The sequence below is a fragment of the Varanus komodoensis genome, unplaced genomic scaffold, assembly GCF_004798865.1.
Source record: "Varanus komodoensis strain SLA01 unplaced genomic scaffold, ASM479886v1 scaffold8, whole genome shotgun sequence".
Taxonomy (NCBI): domain Eukaryota; kingdom Metazoa; phylum Chordata; class Lepidosauria; order Squamata; family Varanidae; genus Varanus; species Varanus komodoensis.
The window spans coordinates 14,173,841-14,195,187 of record NW_025336481.1 but is presented as its reverse complement, the minus strand read 5'-3'; the positions used below and the strand labels follow the sequence as shown (position 1 = coordinate 14,195,187).

At 41.7% G+C, this 21,347-nt stretch overlaps 1 protein-coding gene across 1 annotated transcript in view; it reads left to right on the top strand.

Annotated features, from left to right (window-relative positions):
- Positions 1 to 21,347, top strand: part of DOK5 (docking protein 5) — a 57,543-nt gene that overhangs the window by 27,889 nt on the left and 8,307 nt on the right. Inside the window, exons 2-5 of the mRNA XM_044455166.1 lie at positions 7,963 to 8,070; positions 17,154 to 17,268; positions 17,390 to 17,509; positions 19,061 to 19,251. Of these exons, the coding sequence (XP_044311101.1) occupies positions 7,963 to 8,070; positions 17,154 to 17,268; positions 17,390 to 17,509; positions 19,061 to 19,251 (534 nt within the window). The remainder of the gene's footprint in view (positions 1 to 7,962; positions 8,071 to 17,153; positions 17,269 to 17,389; positions 17,510 to 19,060; positions 19,252 to 21,347) is intronic.

Genomic DNA, 21,347 nt, shown 5'->3' with positions numbered 1-21,347 from the left:
CTTTTGCAATAAATAAAATTCACAGGCAGGGGGACAAGAGATCAAAGCAGGGAGAATGCTACACCTTTTAATCAAGGTGACATATGAAAAGCAGTTAAGATGTGTGGTAGGGGTTTTTAATGCTTGAAGAAAGATGTATAAATTCCTCAAGGAACATGCAGTTCCAATGCACCTCATGGAGTGGCAGGATCTGCTTTCTGAGGTGGTAAAAGCATGGGAAGATGGCTTATACCAAGTCAAATGATTGGCCCATCTAGCTCAGTGTAACATGCACTGGCTGGCAGCAGCAGTGCAGAGTTCAATACAGGAGTCTATTCTCAGGCTCCCTTGAAGCTGGCAATGACTGGACTGAGGATCTTTTGTATGAAAAGCAATGATCTTTGCCATAAAGGAAGAATAAAACAAGCTGGAACTTCTTCTTTTTCCAGTGCACATTTTAAGCAAAAACTGAAAATGTAGAGGCTTTGGAGTGAGGAATTCAACATGATGCTCTGATAATATTGGTCTAGGAACCATTTGACCATACAAGCTTTTTTTTTATCAAGGGGAGCTTCTCTGTAGCTTTGCTTTTCAAGTGGCTCCATTTCCTCATCTCCCATTGAAATGCACACGCAACCTATTTTACATACTGGATGTTGATCCAAATTATTGTTGTGAATAGATACGAGAAGAGTCAGGGAAAGAATAAATTAATGCACAGTTATTATTCAGGTCTATTGTTCACAGACCAAATGTTTCCAAAGGATTTTGGCATTAGTTGTCTATGAACCTACTTCACTTGCACAGTGTATTTCATCACCACAACGGAGGACTAATGAGAACAGTGGTTTGCATAAAATGTGCATATGCTGATTTATAGCCAGAGGTGCACACTTAGAAATTATTATACTTTAAGCAGAATTAATTTTTATTTAGGCAGTACTGTGTACCTTACCATAGCATGGACAACTGTGTTCATTCTTAAGGTGGTGCTGGGGCAGGTATGCGTGTGCATGCGTGCATGTGAGTATGCGTGCGTGCAAGAAACAGCTATTCCTTTTGATTGCCTTTTCTCTTTAAAGTGGAGTTAGGCTGGACAGCCCACAAAGGATGCCTTCAAAACAGGGGACAATGCTCTGGAAGCTCTTCAAATAGAAGCCTATTCTCTATAAAACAGGACACATGGCCACTCAGAGTCAGAGTGGCCTGCTAAAGGTAGTTAAGAAGCCCCAACCACTCAACAACAGAGGAATTGTGCATGTGAAAAAGATGGTATGGGTCAAACTGGGAGTCATGACTCTGAACTGGAAGTCATGGTTAGTATAAATTATGGGTAATTGAATCAAGTCGGGATCAGCAACCATGCATTGATCTCAGCTTGTTTCAATAAACTAGAGCTTTTTTTAAAAAAAGGAGTAGGCAAAGTTCTGACTTGTGGAATCTACTTCACTTCTTCCTTAGACCCTCAAGGTACACCAGCTTGAACCTGGTGCAAGAGACAGACATTTAGACTTAAACAATTCCAAGGCCAGTAATTTATCTTGTCTACCAGAACTAGACGGAGATTACAGTAGTATTACACAAATATGTACACCTGCTTACTCAGAACTTTGTTTCAGCAGTGTAGGGCAGAAGGGGACTTAAAATTGTTGCATTCAAAACATGGTGCTGGAGTAGAGCTTTGCAAATCCCCTGGACCATCAGAAAGATGAATAAGTGGGTCCTAGATTAAGAAAAAGTCAGTGCTTTCCCTACAAGGAAAGATGAAAAGCGGAGGCTATCATACCTTGGACACACTGTGAGAAGGCAAGAGACCCTGGATAAGACAATCATGCTAGAGAAAGTCAAAGGCAGCAGAAGAAAAGGAAGACCAAATGGCTGGACTCCGCAAAGGAAGCCACAGCCTTCAATTTAGTAAAGCTAGCAGGGAAGTCATGGATAGGTCATTTTGGAAGGTTTTCTTCCATAAGGTCGCCATAAGTTGAGGACAACTTCATGGCACATAACAACAACAACGTTAAACAACCAGGAGTCAACAATCCTTGCTGTTCTACTGCAAATTGATCAGAGATCCAGTTCTACCTTCTGACTGCCCCTGGTTTAAAATCACTGCCATTTATCCTTGTTGGACATAAATTATACCTAGAAGGAGATGCTTCTGTTCTCCTCCTTGTGACCCCACCAGACATGATAGTGCTGGTGATGGGGAGGCACACAAGTTCAAGGATTTCCAGGCTTGCCTGCGTACTACTGAAGTTTACAAAATCTTTGTTCTGTAGATTTTCCATAGCTTTACAGCATGAACTGCTGAGGTGCAGAATTGAGGAACAGAAGAGTGTCAGACTGGGAAAACAAACAGAACAGTAGGGACCAAAGGGCCATTTTCTGCAGAAACCCACTGAAATGAATGGAAGATATTCCATTATTTTTCTTGGTCTAAACTTGCATTTATTTTGATAAGTGCTCTGCAGAGGAACTTTCTCTGGGAGCTGAATAACAATTTAAAACAACCCTCCCAAAGAATAATAATTCCATGGTTTCTAACCTTTCAATAAATGCCACACAAATTAACACCCTTGTTAGTATAAACATTAGCATACCACAAAGTTTTCAGAAGTAGACTAATAGGCCCTCAAGTCATGATTTGTAGATTTACAAAAAGGAGGGGGGAGGACATTTCCTTTTGTCTGAAGGCAAAACCCTTCTTAGCAGTATCATTGTTACACTCAACAAATAGGCATGTTTACCTCCTGGCTGTTAGTGTTACAGATTCAAACAATGATGCTTAACCTTTGCAAATAATCCTAGGGTTATTTTAATAAGACACAGATTGTTCATCCACCAGCTGGATCCCTCAAGTCTTGACTGCATTTTTTAATTTCTTAGCTGCTTAACACAATGCCACCTGGATATCTCAGTGGTTGCTGGCACACCTCTCCACATTTTAGGAATGGAATTGAGTTTCTTTATCCTGTGGTATTATTATACAATCAAGCATCAACTTTCTTTTCTCAGGGTGATTTCTATCTTTGGTACCCAAACTTGGCATGACAAAAATGAAATGTAACTAGGGTTTGGAAAGGGATCATGCAATGTAACAGTGGATTGCATGGCTTTGTTCATAGGAGATCTCAGGAATGCCTCTTTGTGTCTGATTGGTCAACTTTCCCCAGTCAGGCATTTTTCAGGTATGTAGATTAGAGCTCCCACATCAGGAGGGCGCTGGTTGGAGAAGACTAGTCTAAAACAATTCTTTTGCAAACTTTCAAAAATGCAAAAATCTAGGATCCAAAGAGCCATGTGATTCATCAGGCATATGGCAAAAAGCATGGGGTTACCTTTCCTTAGGACCAAATCACAATGCTACTTGGTAAGCCACAGTGAAAACACTGGGAACATTTGGAAGAATTTTGTACTATGGAACAGGGAGTTTTTGGTTTAAATGTGGGTGGTGGTGGGGGGGCTCTCAATATTCTCACTGAGTAGTTCTTAGGATCCTGGTCATGGTTCATGTGGTATGCAATATGAGAAACACAGAGAAAACATTGTAGCTCAAATAGGGATAAAAGGTAAAGGTAAAGGTTTCCCCTTGACGTGAAGTCCAGCCATGCCTGACTCTAGGGGGCGGTGCTCATCTCCATTTCCTGGCCGAGGGAGCCAGCGTTTGTCCGCAGACAGTCTCCGTAGTCATGTGGCCGGCATGACTAAACACTGAAGTGCACGGAACGCTGTTACCTGCTCACCGAAGTGGCACCTTTTTATCTACCTGCATTTGCATGCTTTCGAACTGCAAGGTTGGCAGGAGCTGGGACGAAGCAACGGGATCTCACTCCGTTGTGCAGATTTGAACCGGTGACCTTTCGATCAACTAGCCCAGCAGCACAGCGGTTTAAACCACTGCGCCACCTGCAGTCCCTTCAAATAGGGATATAGAAATAATACATACATATATAAATGTGTTAGAGCACTGTCAGGATTATAACCTCTTTGTATGCAGGCCTTTGTATATTTAGATAAGAAAATTCACCTACATCGCCAAGAATTCTCTAACAAGCCAGGATGGCTGAAGAATGATGGATGCTGAAGAATATTTTTCTGTGTAAATAGGCATAAGATTAAATATTTACAGACATCTGCATGAGATAGAATGAATGTATATGTTGCTGCAGTTAGGTAATTTTATTGGTTTTATACCTCTCTCTAGAGAGCCTTATGCACTTCTTGTGCTGGGAAGAATGTTACTTCAACCTGCAACCCCCATCCTGTGCTTTAAAACTGCTTCCACATTGTATGGTAGCCTTTGATAACCTCCTTCTCCATGAATTTGTCCAATCTCAATTTAAAACTGTCCAAATGGGTGGCCTGCACCACATCTTGTGGCAATGAATCCCATAGTTTCACTATTGTGCTGTGTGAAGAATTCTTCATTTACGTTTTATTGAATCTCCCACAAATCAGTTCCATGGGATAACCCTGAAGTCTATAATGTGGTAGAAAAGCAAAAGTGTCTTATCTCTCTTTTTTATACACCATGTATAATTTTAAAGGCTTCTATTCTGTCTTCCCAGCCCCAGCCCTGGCCCAAGCCCCGGTCCTCCTCTGCCTTTTTTCTAAGCTGAATAATCCCAGTTGTTGTAGCCATTCCTCACACAAGAGTTGCTCCAACCCCTTGACCATTGTCTATGTTGGCTGAGGCTGATAGGAATTGACTTCTAACGCACCTGGAAGACACTAGATTGGGGAAGAGTGATGTAGACTGTACTGATCTAGATTGATAGTCTGATTTCATATAAGGAATGTTCTTGTTTGCTTGTTCACTGCAACTTCTGAATGTTCCATCTTTGCACATTCTATCTTTGTGTCATAATTAGTTCTATTACTATCTTTTATTAGAATCATTACCAAATATGTTTCTTTTCTGTCCAATCGCTGATGTCCTTTAGCTTTGGGCCCAGTCCTATGAAATGGATATGTAGCTGAACTTTGTGAAGCTACTGCACAAAACTAACCCAAATTCTCTGAATGAGATGTCGAAACCCCTAAATTCCAGTCCATCAAACCACTGTGTCTTTTTGCTTGTTTTTTCCCCTGCATCTTCTCCCAAGTACAAAATACTTTGTTAACTGTCCAGCTAACAAAATGATGTATTCCCTTTCTCAAGGGTACATAATGGGAGAGAAAGATGTACTGTCAGCTTTAATTATAAACGCATTAGGTTTGCGTGGCATCTCAACACCGACAAAGCAGCTCTTTAGGCAGTAGTGATCCCCTGGGACCCAACATTACTTTACGCTTTATACTTTACATACCTACCATTTGCGTTTTCTAAATAGACTAGAAAGACTAATATTCATATAGCAGTTTTGCAATCTTTTTAAATCATATGCTATCATAATTGTTTACTAGTGTTGTCCCCCTAGGGCATTCTATTTTTTATCTCTTAGCAACACAATGTTTCAACTATTCCTTTTTTGAAGGATCAGTACCTTTTCCTCATACATGCCTTATTACTGCATTATTTTTGTTGTATAATTGTTATATTTGTATAGTTTGTTTTTGTTGTGAGCCGCCCCAAGGCTTTGCTGCGATGGGGGCAGCATAAAAATGTTTTAAATAAATAAATAAATAATGTGTATTTATTTTTATTTTTTGGGGAGATTTTTGGAGATGGGTTTTTAGAGTGTGCACAAGTTCTAGCCTGTTCATGGTTAATAGTTCATGGTTTGTTTGCAACTACACTGGAAGTAGAGAGAGGGAGAAGAACGCGCAAACCCAAGGTTTGTAAGTGTTAGACTCATATGAGATCCCTAGAGATGCCATTTAAGTTTCCTAACCTTAGTTTTCTAGAGCAGCCTTCCCCAACCTGTTGCCCTCAGGATGGGTTGGACTACAGCTTCCATCAAGGAGGCCCCTGCTATCTGGAATGATGAGAATCTCAGTTTAACACAACTCAAGTGCAGTTGCTTGGTCAAGGATGCTCTAGAAATTTAATCCCTGAGAGTTGAAATTAGGACTGGGAAGCAATTTTTAGACATTCCATTCCAGAGAAGTTCTCTGGGGCAACATTCCTGTGGAAGTTTAGGACAGAGGCAACACGCATCTCAGCCCTAAAGTAGGCAGATACGCACCTCAGACATCACAATTCTAAATTTCTATTCAGAAATAAGCACGAACAACCCATCACTCACCTGTGAGCTTCTGCCTGTGTATTCAGAAGGAAGTCATAAAAGCCCTGCAGGTCAAAGCTCAGAAGGAAGCCAGTTTGAATCATTCTACAGTTTCCTGCTCCTTCACTGACCGGGGTGGGGGGAATCCCTATTATCTCCAAACAGGAACTGATCAGAGATAAACATTTTTCCCTGTAAAGTAATAAAGGAAAATACTTACCTCTGATCACCTGCTAAGAGCCCTCCCCCACCAACTTGGTGGATGGGAAGGAGATCCCAGGTTGGAAGAAGAAACGACATAGGTCTTCTTGGGTCCATGGACCAGAGGTTTCCTTTTGGTGACCTATGTGACAGATGCATGTAAATTCAGGTGCATGGATACCAAAGCTCTATCTAATGCACTATCTGCCACCCTTGAACCTCACATCTTGCAGCTGGTGAAGTTCTTTTTGCACTGCTAAATGAAGTTCATGTTACACCATATCCTACTGGACCATTTTGTTCTCCTCCCCATGTAACATCTTTATGTTTTTTTAAACCATGCAGCTAAATTAATTTCTTCTTGGTTGTCTAAACATGGTGTACTGCTTTCATTCTATCCCCCGCATAACCATCTGTCTAGATGGTGAACGATTGAGCTGCAGCTTTTCTATAACAAATCCAACTGTATCAATGGCATGACTAAACATTGCATTAAATGTTCACAGGCTTCTAACCAAAAGAAATGTTATGATTGGTTTACTGGTTTTTGAAGCTGGTGCAAAACACGCTGCTGTGAAGTAATTGGAAAGAGCAAGGAAAGAGCTTCAAGTAATGTGTAATACTGTAACTTAGAGATACAATGGTGCAATTCTATCCATGTTTAGACAGAAAAAGGCCTAAAATTCCTAACAAGCCAGCTAGAAAAAAGATGTAGATTGAGATTGCTAATCATTGGGTTGGAACTAGACTGGGTTAGTTGAACTTAGGCCCATTGAAATAAATATAAAGCTATGTAACTTGCCTGATTCCCCTGAGTACAATTTTAACTGAGTTTAATTCTGCAGGATGCAACCCACTGTGTTTTTAAGGGGCACAAGAATTCCCCTTTAGTTAAGATGAGCTGCAGGAAAGCAAAGCAAACGATTCCTCCATTAGTGCTATTATAGTTTTTTTGTTTTAAATTAATTCATTTTTTGGTCTTTTTAAAATTTAATTTCAACTTTTGTTAACTGCCCAGAGAACCTTGGCTATTGGGCAGTACAAACATAAACAAACAAACAAGCAAACACTAGGAATAGGAAGAAAGAAATGTTATAGCTCATCAGGTGTCAGCCTGTAACTTGTCTGTCTTTGGCTTACACTCATGCTAGTGCTTGCTGTACATTTTGTGCAAATGAGAAAATTGTGCAGAACGAACAGCGACTGAACATGCAAGTTGTGCGAACAATTCCCAAATCCATCTACTTTTTCAAATTTAAAATGAGTGCATTTTGAGTGCATTTTGAGAAAGCTTTGCATTGCCCCACACTTTCCTGGCCCTATATTGCCATATACAGCATCTAGCCTAATTGACAAGAAGGGCTCCCCTTGCTGTTGAATCCCTCTTGACAGCTACTGTTGTAAGCAAGGACCTGGGATGGACAACTCACAGTGAGGCTCCGATGCTTCGTGAGGGGATCCAATGGGAAGCTGCCCCTCCCCCTGCATGTACGGAGTGCTAGACCAGATGGACCTTGGCATGGTTTTTCCTATGTCCTTATGCTCTTATTTGATATGTATTGATTTATTTTAAATATCAGTGGCACGCAAGTCATGGAGAATTTTGTTTTTCTAGATTTATCAGAGATGTTGGCTGGTTTTCAAGAAAGCATCAAGCAAAGGGCCCAAAAGAATTGAGAAATTTTCAGATGAGCGTGCTGCCTACTTCCGATGCTATCACAAGGTAAGAAGGGTTTGATAATAAGCAGCCTTCACCCACATTTCCTTACTGAGCATGGAATCCCATGAAAATTACTTCCACAGTTAATCTAGCCTTTGGTACCAATCCAGCTAATGAAGTTTGTGGCTAAGTGCCGTTGAAAGCAATGAAACAGAAGTTCATCTCAGCTTTCTTGTCATTCTGGTTTCAATAGGATTTAGTCACCAGTAATGTTACCTGCATCAGGGCCTATCAGTTTAATGGTGTGCAGCCCTTTTAAGCAAATTATTCTGTAATGCATTTTTTTTTCTTTTTAAAAAATGAACATGCTTTTGGAACATCAGATTTTGAAATCAATTGCTGTTGAGTAGCATACAGTACTTCCTCTGATACTGGAGGTTATCTATAGAAATTAGAACTAATAGGCATTGGTAGATGTATTCTCCATGAGCTTGGCTAATCCCTCTTTAAAACCATCCAGGTTGGTGGGCATCACTTCATTTTGTGGTTGAAAATTCCACTGTTTAGCTATGCCCTGTATGAAGAAGAACTTGATTAGGTCTGTCCTGAATCTCTGAACATTTGACTTCATCGGATGCCCCTGGATTTTTTTTTTTTAAATTCCTATGTACTTTCATCACACCATGTCCAATATTAGGTATGATTCTATCATGTTGCCTCCAGTTTGACTCACCTGCCTAACATTGTAACCTTTGCACACTGAAGTGTTGCTGAAGTCCCTTGGTTATTCTAGTTTCCCTTTTCTGCATTTTCACCTGAATTACATTATTCCCTTTGAAGCATGGTGATCAAAACTATGCACAACATTCCAAGTGTGGTCACTGTATAAGCACACTACAACTTTGGCAGCTTAATTTTTATTTTTCTTTCCTAATGATCTTCAAGATAATTCGGAGGGATGTTTCCAGTATGTCTGAGAGCAAGGATGCTCCACGTTCCGGGGTTTAAGTGATTGGTTAAGCAGTGGGAGGTAGAGGAGCTACTCATGGAATACTTTGTGTAGTGAATCAATATGCCTAAACCCAAACCCGGTTCTTATCTTCACTATTGTATTTTTATATTGGAAGCGTGTTTGGGACAGTGGATGCTGTTTGCAATGGCTAATTACAAATCACTCCCAAAGGAGGACAAGCATTACCATAAAGGAATATGAAAGACTGTCATAAAATTTGCTTGTGCTAATTTATATGCATACATGCACATTTGAAATTATTACTATAATGTTAGTAGGGCTATAATGCATCTCTCACCATAGAAGGCAGACTGTGACCAGGTGTCCTGTGTACCTGCTGTCTGCTCTTCGTCTGCTGCTATTGATGGGCACCTTGAAGCTCTTGCCCTCGCTTCTCATAGTTCTTTGTTTTTCAACTGGGCTTGGACCAAATCTTTAAAGGGAAGTTACAACTGTTCTCTGATAGCCCTTCAGACAGAGGTGTGTTCTCTATAAAGGAGGACAGATGTCTCATACACAGTGGGCCTTGCACAGAGGTAATGTAGGAACTGGAACTGGTTGAAAGAGCATTTTTTGAAGAGGAGGAGGGGTTGCAATCCACTGCTGAACCACCAAGGCCAGAGGACTCACAGATAAGCTAGGCAGTCATTGAGATGCAATCAGTTTCAGATACTTAGTGAACATGGCGCTGAGGGGCCAGAGCAAGCATCTAGGGACTGGGGTCCAGGAAAGAGGGCATACCACTTGTGAAATGTCAGGTGAAGGTCTCTCTCGGCCTGACAGTTTTAGTTTGGAAGGGAGGAGAGGTAATCTGTTTGGAATTGACTTATCACTAGGCTGTGTTTCTCAAATGGCTAACATTCTAACTTTGCCCGTTCCTTTGCTAGTGACTTCTGCAATGCTATTCCTTTGCACTTGGTGAGCATTAACATTACAAAGCCTTTTAGTTAGAAATCCATTTTCCATGTTGTTTGGAAGGATGCGGAACAGCAGGTGTGACAGGTATCCAGCAATCCCACTACCAAGGTTCCTTGGGATCCTAGATGCCTCTGTGTGAAACAGGGAAGAGCCTCCCTTGATCATTAAAGGCCAGGCACATTGCTAGTGAGGTCCAGTCCTATGAAACGGTGCCAAATGACAGTGTACTGGTTAGCGCAATGAACTTTGTCTAGACTGGAGAGACCCAAGAATGCATGAGAAAGGGAAAGGGAGGGGAACAAACTGTGCTTGAAAAGCCCAAGGCCATCAACTTATTGTTTTCCAGGAGTTCCTTTTCCCCACCGCAGGGAGGAATTTACTGTACAGTTCTAGTGATTTTCACCAGCATCACGAGCAGGCCTTTTGTCATAACAGGGCTTAATTGCCCATACAAGACCAAGCTGCCTTGCAGTACAACCACATCACAACATTATGACGTGGGGGAAGCCATTTACCTCCAAAGACTGTGAAGCTTGCACTAAGACTCAGAGAGGGGTGGCACTTAATGTCGTCATCCCTATGAATTGAGATAACCCTTGAGCCATGGCCTTCCAGTGCACAACTGGCTGTACATGCAGGAGGCATGAATCAAATTGGTTTGCAAACCCCTGAGCTTTGGAGAAACTGTAAACAGACACATGAATCAGTTTAAGATGCCTCTGAGTTTATCAGGTGTTGCACCAATAGAACAGATCCAAATTCTTCAGTATTTACATAATCACCATTGCTAGGCACAACCAAAGCCAATGACATGTGTTGTGTGGTTGTTTTAAAACACTTGTGGGGAGGCGTATTTCACTGTGCTGGACAAAGTACATGTATAATTCCTCTGGCCCCATGATAACAATAGCGAATCCTTTAATTTTTAATCTTTGATGGTTTACAGCTTTAGATATTAGAAAATTGGGATTTTGTACTGCAAACAGAGTCTATGAGCTTGAGAGCAAAAAGATAAGCTTTTGGTGGCCAATCCATTCTTATTTGGCTTGAGAGGTGTTTAAACATTAAACCTCAGGGGAATACTGGATTCGAATTGCCTTAATCTATTTGCTTCCATCTCCATCTCTCTGATGTATAATTTATACAGGATTGGTCATAAAACCCTGAGGAATATTTCCTTCACTTGTCATGTCTAGAAATAGATATTCATGGTAATTTATGTGACGCCATTTTTGAAAGTCATGAGAAGAGACGAAAAATCTCTTCCTCTTCCTCATTTGATCTCCTGTAGGGGATTGTGTGAGATATATATAGAGAGCAGTTTAATTTCAGCTCAGCACAGAAGGTGCATCATCTGTAATGATACTAAGCTGACAAATTATTGATGCAAATCTTATGCTGCTTTCTCTCCATAGTAATGCAAACTATGAGTAGTACATGTATTGCTCTTTGGATGATGTGGGAATTAGGGCCTGAATATAAGATCAGAGCCTTTGCAATATTCTCTTTTTTCCCCTCAAAAAGGGCATTTAAAAATTCCCATGGATAATCCATAGGCTAGATGTTGCCATGTTCAGGAAAAAATGTCTGCAACTCAGGATCCCTAGCATGAATTTAGCCATTCATGAGATCATGCTATTTTTTAAAGAGTCTGTTTAGGTACCAGAAAGGTATTTGCAGCAAGATACAGAAGCCAGTTAAGCCAAATGATTTGCCAGGAGGTTTCATGGAGAGCCACATGAAATCTGAGTCCTCATCATCATGATCATGAATAATATCTCACTTTTTGACCAATGGTTCTCAAGCAGGATAACAAAAATCAAATGCAAAACAATGAAGCCAGTGATTCATTTAAATCAAGGCTGGGGACTTTCAGCCCATAATCTGGCACATGCAGGTTTCCATCCAGGTTTTGGAGCCTGATCAGACTCCTCCAGGGTGAGGTGCTTCACCTCCTGTGAAAAAATGCCCTGTGTATAACAACCATTGTTATATAATGAGGTGGTCATACTTGCTCAATGGAAGAGCCACATATGGGACGTGTCATATGTTGGAAGGCCACAAAACATAAACAAATATTTGTTTCTTTGTTTGTTGTGACAAAAGAGAAATCACTGCAATTATCTGGCTAGTTACTGCTAGTAGAGATCTTGTGAGTCTCCATCTTGGTTGTGAGTTGTTGAAAATCTGACTGATACATTGTCAGGGCTGTAGAAATTATCTCTGTTAGGTGTGACATGCAAGGATTGTATGATGCTTTGATTTTACTAACAAAAAAGAAATGCATCACGGCCTGTCATTGCCGCCGCCACCACCACCATTTGCCCACTCACTCTGCAATGCCCACTGGATGTACTGTGGACTAGGCTCACTTCTTCTCTCCCCTCACGGGCTGATGAGAGGAGCCCCAAGAAGAGGGAGACCATCACCAGTCAACCAGAACAACTGTGTCTGGCGCCTGAGTGCAGGGCTTAGCACCACCGGAAGCAGCAAAGCCCGTGGCTGCCACTGCTGCCATTCACTCATTCGTCCTCCATTGCCCAGTGGATGTGCCTCGTTCCTTGCTTTCGATCATCCCTCTGCGAGCCATAAAATCAAATCAAAGAGCTCCGTGAGGCTCACGAGCCTTGTTCTGGCCAACCCTGTTATATAATTTGTACTTTGTGTGGCTTCCGTGGGGAAACAAAGTCTCTGAGTAGGCTTACGGCCTTGTTTTGTAATAGTCAAAGGCCTGTGCAATAGTTGCTTAATGACATCCTGAAGGGGCAGAGAGAGACAATCATGCTGAATATTGTGAAATAAAATTGTGCAGAAACAAATTGTTTGTAAAACAAACTGTTTTAAATTGTTATACATTTTGTATGTTTTAATCCTTACTGTTTATATCTACACCTGCATCTATATCTACATCTAAATCCGTGTCTAATCTACATGTTCTATATATTCATTTCTATTTCTCATAGCCAAAGCTCTCTGGGAAGCTCACAAGAATTGACAACAACAACAACAAATACCACTTTGTGTTTTGCTGAGACATGTTTAATGAAATAATAATTCTAACAAATGTTCTTACTGCCAGTAAAAAGAAACCTTAGCAAGAGCATTTTACCTTCTGGAAATCATAGAAAAGCCAGGAAACCACCCAAATTAGGCAGCATTTAGGTGGGTCAATGAGATGATACACTGTGGCCATCTGTGGAATATGGCCATCTACAGAATTCAAAGGGCTGGATTTGGTCCCCAGACCAGCTGGATTTCATCCCCAGGCCTGAGTCGGAATACTCCTGGCACTGAAAAGTGACATCTGTGACAAGAATTCCCTGGCAGGTCACCTTGGGAGGTGTGGCCTTTCCATGCCTTCCTTTGCTTCTTGGAGAGTTGTTCTTTGCAGAACAGTTCTCCACAAAACAGCATTATGGATCATGTAATAGTTGTGGGCTTAATTGGCCACATGAAAGCTCATGCAATGGCAACAGGCAGGGTTGGGATGAAGCTCAGCTGAATATGTCCTTCCAACATTTGTGGATTTCTACTTGTGCTGAGCCCAGCCTTGGAAAGCAAGCTGAGAAGTAGTCCACAAATGGTTGCACAATGAAGGTTATGCAGCCATCAACTTCTTTTGCATCAGGTGCAATAGCACAACCAAAGGCCATTGCACATGGCGTGAAAGAGGAATGCTGCTTGCACAGTGGTCATGCAGGCTCCATTCACGGTGAGCCCCAAGCAAACATCCTTCTTCCCCATCGGGTAGAGAATCACAAACAAAAGCTCCTGCACTGGCATGGAAGGAGGACACTGCTTGTGTAGCTTGTGGGGCTTGATTCCTGCTAAGTGCCCCATAAATGTTGGGTGTCCTTGCCACAAACTTGGACTTGGGGCAGCAACAAGGGAGTCTGGAATCCAGGGAGCTGAGCCCAAGGAATCCACGAATTCTCACCCCTGTGATGGATTACTCACACCCCACACAATATCAATAGAGTTTCTACTTTTCCTACATGCACAACTTTTAAAAATGGCTATTGTTGTTACATCATACCCTTTCTTCCAAGGTACACAAGGCAATGCACATGATTCCCATCCTATCTATAGTATCTTCAGGTTAGGATAATAGCAGGCTAGGCTGAGAACTTCATGGCTGAGTGGAGACTAGAGCCTGGATCTTCCAAGTCCCAGTCCATTACTGTAACCACTGCATCACACTGGTTCCCACTGTTCTTATAAATAAAGCTATCTCCTCAACATACAGACTATGCCATTCCATGCAATCACATTATTTTTCTTGGATGAAGGAATTGTGCAGGATACTAAACCTTTATTGGCCTTATTGGAATCAACGTTGTTTTAATAAGCATTGCAGGTAATCATTTGGGAGCAGTTCAATTCCACAGAGCCTGGAACTGATATTCTCCGACTATTTTTCCCCTTGTTACTTTAGTGATTTATTGCACTCATTCATCTGACTTATGCTCACTTGCTTTGGTGATTTATAATGCTAACAGATTACTGTGATGGAACTGCTGTAGATACATGAGCTTGGATGCATTCTTTCTTTCCACCAGCAAGAGTATCCATGGAGTGGCATTCAAGGATGCTCAGGTTGCTAGAAGGGCAGAAGCGCTTCTTGGCATTACTCTTTTCTCTAGGCAGCCCTATCTCTCTTTCCTAAATCTGCTGCAGACAGTTGAGGAATTATCCAAAATGGGAGGGAGCAGAAGGGAAATGGTGTATAAAAAAATTGCTTCCATCTTCCAAATACATTGTCTGCTTGGCTGCTAATCCATCCATTCAGGGTCCAAACCAGGGTCATGGTAAAATCTTAATCAAATATGTTTCTATATCCCTATTTTTAAACTGCCTTTAAACTCCTCATTGCATTTGCCTGGAAATGAAGGGCTCAGTTCAAGCTTGTTCAGTTTAGTTTTCAATCTACTACCATGGAGTGTGTTTTCCATCATTGCCACCCTCAGAGGTTTAGCAGGCTTTTAAAATCAAATACCAAAACAACTGCATTGAGGCCTGTTTGTCCCAGTCAAGGTTTGGAGTACCTAGAGGAGCTTGTGTAAAATTCTCTGTAGACAGGAATCCATTCTAATCCATGAGACCCTCCATGCTACCTTCTTCCTTTTAAGGCTTTATGAGGCCAGGCAGCAGAGAAGAGAAACATCAGCAGGATCTGTAGAGACAGGGAAGAAAGGATGCTTTTGCTCTCTCCTCTACCTGATATCCTGGCTCACTGAGATGCAACTCATCAGTTTCTGGGCCAGGTGACTGACTTTACAAAAGGGAGTCTGTAACAAGGGTGGTGGAGAGGGAACATCCAGAGGATATAAGTTCCACATTCTGTAGAATTAATCTATGAAAGGATGGTCATCTCTTTGGAGATGTCTTCTGTTTCAGGAGTTGGCAACGCAATGCCCAGGGGCACACGAGTGCCTGCCAAGATCCCCTGGGGATCTCTCGTTTCTTCTCACCACCTGCCACCACCATGCTCACCTCCTCATGCCTGAAATTTCCTCTGTTTTTGCTCACACTCCTTCCCCACTGCCACCCTTGTTCTCACCACTTCCTTCCCCACCAGTGTTGCACTCATCTTCTCCCCTGTTGCCACTGTGCATATTTCCTCCTGCTGCCAAAAATGGCGTTCTTCCAGGGACAAGTGCAGTGATGGACTGGTGTTTTCATGGATCCCACAACTTGTGGATTGGAAACAGCTGTGCATGTGGGCGGAGGCTAGCATGGTTTTCATGTATCCTGAATCATGTTAGACCTGGAAGTTTCAGAGGACATGCAAGGAGGACTTGCAAAGCCTGGGGAGGTCAACAAACTATGCTGGACATCTCTGGAAATGTAACGAGTATAAAATCCTATAATCTACTCTGGCGTTTTGGCAGAATAGAATGAATAGATCCTACCAAAACTCACCAGTAGTTCTCTCATGCCCAGTTGCTGTTGCTTATATGTTGATTACATCACATCTTAATACCTACGTTTTCTGACTCACAAAGCCTTTGGATCAGGCAATTGTTGAGGCAAACAGAATGGTGCTCACGTGGATGTTTTTGAATGTGTATACTCGCATCAGGCCCTTTACCACTACTGCTAATGACCAAGGGAGATGAGCAATCTTCTCCCTTGATGCTATCATGAAGTTCAAATGTGTGGAAGCAAAAGTAGCCCAGTGAAAACAATTTTACTCTTCAGGTGGATGGACTTTGAAGCTTCAAATGTGAACCGAGGCTTGCAAAATGTATGTTGAAATATATTGGTCTGCCTTTCAGATTTTTGCAGAGCAGTTGCTCTTTCAGTGTCTGACCTTTAAGGATGAATTGATAGTGTGAATAAATTGAGTAGTGGCTCTCTTTTATTACCAATTTCCCTCCTAAACACCATAAAGCTTTCAGAGGCAGCCAATAAGCCCATGCTTCATCCACATACAGTTACCTTCATAAAGAACTTTAAAAGTGTTAAGAAACTGAGTTCAGATTTAAGCTATATGGAAAATATCAACTGTTATCAAAGGGGATAAATGCCAGAATGTATTGCATCAATTAAGATGTATTAAAGAAAGTAGGTTTTAAGTAACATGTCCACAGATATATTTAAAAACATCTTTGTATTGCACCCTTAAGAACATTTAAAGCATCTCTGCTGGATTGAACCATACGTCCTTCACATCAAGCAGCAGAGTTCACCCAAGACATTTCATGATGAAGGACAGGATAATTACCTCATTTTATGTATAGAAGCTAACTGGACATGAAATCTGCATCTTACTTCTCTACAGGGATAGGACAGAAACTTCTTCCACATAGGAGCCATCTAGGCTAACTTAGGAGGTGCAGGAGGGCCAGCACCACAGACTCTCTGCCTGTCAAGAAAGCAGGGTGTAGCAATCATGAGAAAGAGGATGAGGAGTTGTAGTGACTGCTGTCAATGGTGGCAAGAAGGTCACCTCTGTAAGGAAGGAAGCCTACTGAGCGTGTCTTACCTAAGGGTCCTCCAAAAGCTGGAACCAGCACAGGTCTGCCACCTGCATAGGGGCCCTCCTGTTTTTGCAGTTACAATTCAGAAACAAAAGCAAAAAGTCTGGAGGTTTGTCATTTACAGCTGATATATTATACAGTCCTATTCTATATGGTGCTCTTTATACAACAGTCTTAATGATGACTGCAAGTTACTGTTGCATTTTTTTTTTAAATATTTGTCTTAATTGCAGGTTACAGAACTTAACCATGTGAAGAATATATCACGGTTGCCAAAAGGCACAAGGAAGCATGCTGTAGGGATCTATTTTCATGATGACACATCCAAGACATTTGCTTGTGAATCAGGTGGGCATAACGGTGTAAATGGAATTTTTCCACATATATAAATATACATGAATCACTTGCATAGAGTACTCTAAATGTATGACTCATCCCAACATGCAGATTTTTGGTAATTTCTATGCAGAACTGGAAGCGGATGAATGGTGCAAAGTCTTGCAGGTGGAGTGCCTGGGGACTCAGATGAATGATATTAGCCTCGGAGAACCTGACCTACTGGCTTCCGGTGTAGAGAGGGAACAAAGTGGTATGTAAATATGTTGTATACACAGCTACAAATAGAAACACTTAGGGTGCCTCTGCAATAGGCTCATCCAGTGCAGAAATACTCAAGGGCCGGAGGCCAGTGCCACGGCGTGCTACATTCCTCCATACAAGCGTGTTTGCGTTCTATATTTACTACCGCTCACTGTGTCGCATCCCAGCTTACACTCTCCCTACTCTCTCTTTTTATAGTTTATGAGATAGGTTTAACACCATTGAGTTAATCGTTTCAGCTTGCATGCTCTCAATAACACAGAAGGATTAAAAGTCATCCCATGTTCCTGAGTCATTTAAAAACACTTAATTCAACCATGCTATAGCCAGCATTGTTTGGACATTCACTTATTTCATATATTCAATAAACAAAACCTCTATAAGTTGAATGGGCTCTGTTAAGAGACTTCCGGGTTCACCCAAGCTCTAAAATGCTGAGAAAATATACCCTTAACAAGGATGATGTTTTTACAACATGCATGTGGTACAGAAGCATTACACTGTGGCTAGATCCAGCTTCAAGACTGCCATGAAACTGGATGGCAGCTTTGTCTGTTCACTAAAATGGACACATGGAGTCTGTGCCACTGAAGCTACAGTCCCAAGTGATGTGCACTCAACTGGCAACCAATACCATTCCTATTGTATAACGAAGTTGGGTGTTTCCTGTAGAATTTGCTTTAGGAAGTAGGACCAGGATCATAACTGATGAATAAATAGTTCCCGAGATCCTGAAAAGGACAACTTTCTTAGATTAAATGCTGCTGCCTACTCTTCATTGCTAAACAGCTCACATAGCATATAGTCAAACTATGGAATTCGCTGCCTTGGAAAGTGGCAATGGCTGCCAGTCTGGATGGCTTTAAAAAGGGTTTGGACAGATTCATGAAGGAGGAGGCTATCAGCAGCTCAAAGCCATGTGGACTATGTGCTTCCTCCTTTACCGCAGGTGGCATGGCGGCAGACATTGGGCAGGAGGTCTTGCACCCATCCTGCTTGAGGGATCGTGTGGGCAGCTGGTTTGCCCTTGTGTTTACCAAGTGCTGGACCAGATGGACCTTTGGTCTGATCCAGCATGGCTCTTCTTATGTAAGGGAATTACATGTTCTGAAAAAGAAAAATGGAGGTAGTCTGAGTTGTGCAATTCTAGAACTGTTCAGCTGGGATATTATATTTTGCTACATGGAGTCAACTAGCACGTCAAGGCAGAGAGCAACGAAGTGCTCCTATTCAGTATTCAATGATTTCATTCCTTTCTTCCTTTTTTAAGGTGGCACACATTGAAATGTATAAGATCCCTCTGAAGTGGTACAATTCTAGAATTTCAGTGTCTTGGTCTGGTATTGTTCTGCCACAGCATGTAGACTCCCTTTCTTGTTTTGTAGAAATGTTATGGGAAAAAATATGGTGAGAATTGCAGAACACTTTGGATGATGGAAAATAGTGTACAACTTTTAAAATATTAATATCATTGTGTAATAACTGCAATGATTTAATTCTGCAAGGATTCTGGTTTATTTTTGTTTTGTTTTTTTCCTAGAGAGATTCAATGTGTATTTGATGCCATCTCCTAATTTAGATGTGCATGGGGAATGTACCTTGCAGATAACTTTTGAAAATATCTGTCTTTGGGACATTCAGAATCCCAGAGTAAAGCTTGTCTCTTGGCCTTTAAGTGCCCTCCGGCGATATGGGAGAGATTCAACCTGGTTTACATTTGAAGCGGGAAGGTGAGTGAATACTTACAGCAGAGTGTTTCTGCTGCTCTTCAGCCCACATTATTCCTTCTCTCTACACTGTGGCCTTTATAAGGCTTTCCCAACCACCTGGTCCCTTCCAGACAGTTTGGCCTTCAGAGCTTGTCAACCCAGCCAACATGATCAACAGTCAAGAATACTAGGAGCTGAAGCCCAAAGTATTTTGAATGTCCTGGGTTGGAGAAGACTGCCATATTATGTGAGATCCATATATAAGCTATGCAGAGATATGCAGAAGCAGCTACTGTTCTGTATCTCGTCACTATTGCATCTGAAATCTGTACTGACACAGGAAGTATGGCATTTCAGCATCTCATCCTGGGAAAGATGCCAATATTTTAAATCTGCCAACCAATGGGAATCTGGCCACCATAACCCTAGAAAGCTGCCTGGTACTGAGTCAGATTGTTGGCTCATCTAGCTGAATATCTTGTATGCCAACTGGCAGCAACCTTCAGGGTGCCAGATGGGCTTTTCCCAGTTCTAGTTGAAGATGCAGGGGACTGAACCTGGGACCATCTGCATGTAAAGCAGGTGCTCTAGCACTGGGCTCTGGCTTTTTCTCTGTTGCATTCTGGGTTGAGATAATTACATGCACAGAGAGAATCCAGGTAGAGGTTCTAGGGCAGAAGCCAACTCAATGGTTTACTAGGGTACTGGACACAACTCTGCTATTGCAGAGGGAAAACTGCCAATGAACGGATTGCTCATGGTTCTCTCCTGTATCTAATACATGTTTCTTTGGATCCTCTCTATATATTCTAACTTGATTAGCTAGGCTAACCAGAAATATTTAGCAAGAACAGGAGAGGCAGTATAGCAATACCATGCCAGCTAAGGAACCTTCCATTAAATGGGAGGATACTTTGGACGAAAGGAAAGCACCTGTTGATTCTGTTATGGAAGCCAAAGCCCTGGGTTTGCAAGAGTTGTGCAGGGCTGTCAGAGGCAGGACACTGGAAGCTATTCTTCATGGGGTTGCCCTAAGTTGGAGATGACTTGATGGCATGTACAAGTGTGTTAAAAATTATATACTGTCTACTGCATACAGTGATGGAAAATGAATGTAGAATATAAATAAGACAAAACAAGCCCCCAAAGCATAGACATTATCTGTGCCTGTATCACTTTCCTAGGCATGGAGGCGCTTTGAAGGCCTCCACAACTGCCTGGTGAGCAATGCCTCTCTTCACACCAAGAGCAAAAGGCAATGCCTCTCGCCATGGATTTTCTGAAATTCTTCTACTTCTACTGTTTCTGAAGCTGTCCCTGCACACAGACTCTAACCCTGCTTCTTGGGAGATGGGGGTGGGGGAGCACAAAGCTGCTTCAGCAGAGCAAACACTTTCTTTTCACAACAAAAGCAGCTTTTGACTAGGGAACGGTTGGGGAAGGCATTGCAAGGCAATTATCTCTGGTGCTCTTCCTAACAGACTGAAGGCCAGAAAGTCCTGGCATGGCTTCAAGGAACTGTCCTGGCTTTTGGACACTAGGGAATTTCACCACACTACGTACCTGTTAAACCTTAATATACTTCTTGCCATTCTTGTGGTAGACACCATTGAATTCAGACAGACTCAAATTGAAAGAAAAATATAGTTTGCTATGCTCCTGCTATGCACAAAGGAAGACTGACACTTTGTGAAATAATTGCATTTAGGAAGTTCTGCCCCAAGATGCAATATAGTTTAAAATCTGGAAAATCTGAAGATCATATCTGAAGCAAAAAGTAGAGGAGAAGGACGACAGTTTCCTTTTGTATCTTTCTTTTCAAGGAATACGTTCACAAGTATTTTATTTAGACCGGCTATACATAAAAATCAATGTGAAATTAGACATGCAAATTTCTTTTTCAGATTGCATGCTTATTAATATGCACACGCACTCAGGTGCATATAGTCTGATTGCTGATGTACTGCACATTGACCTGCTCTTGCCATTTCTTTCCTGTTTGCTGCTATTATTATTATCATTACTTTCATCATCATCATCATCATCATCATCATCATCATCATTTTGGTCTGTACATGGCAAGAAATGCACGTTTATAAATCAGTCTACCCCCATGGA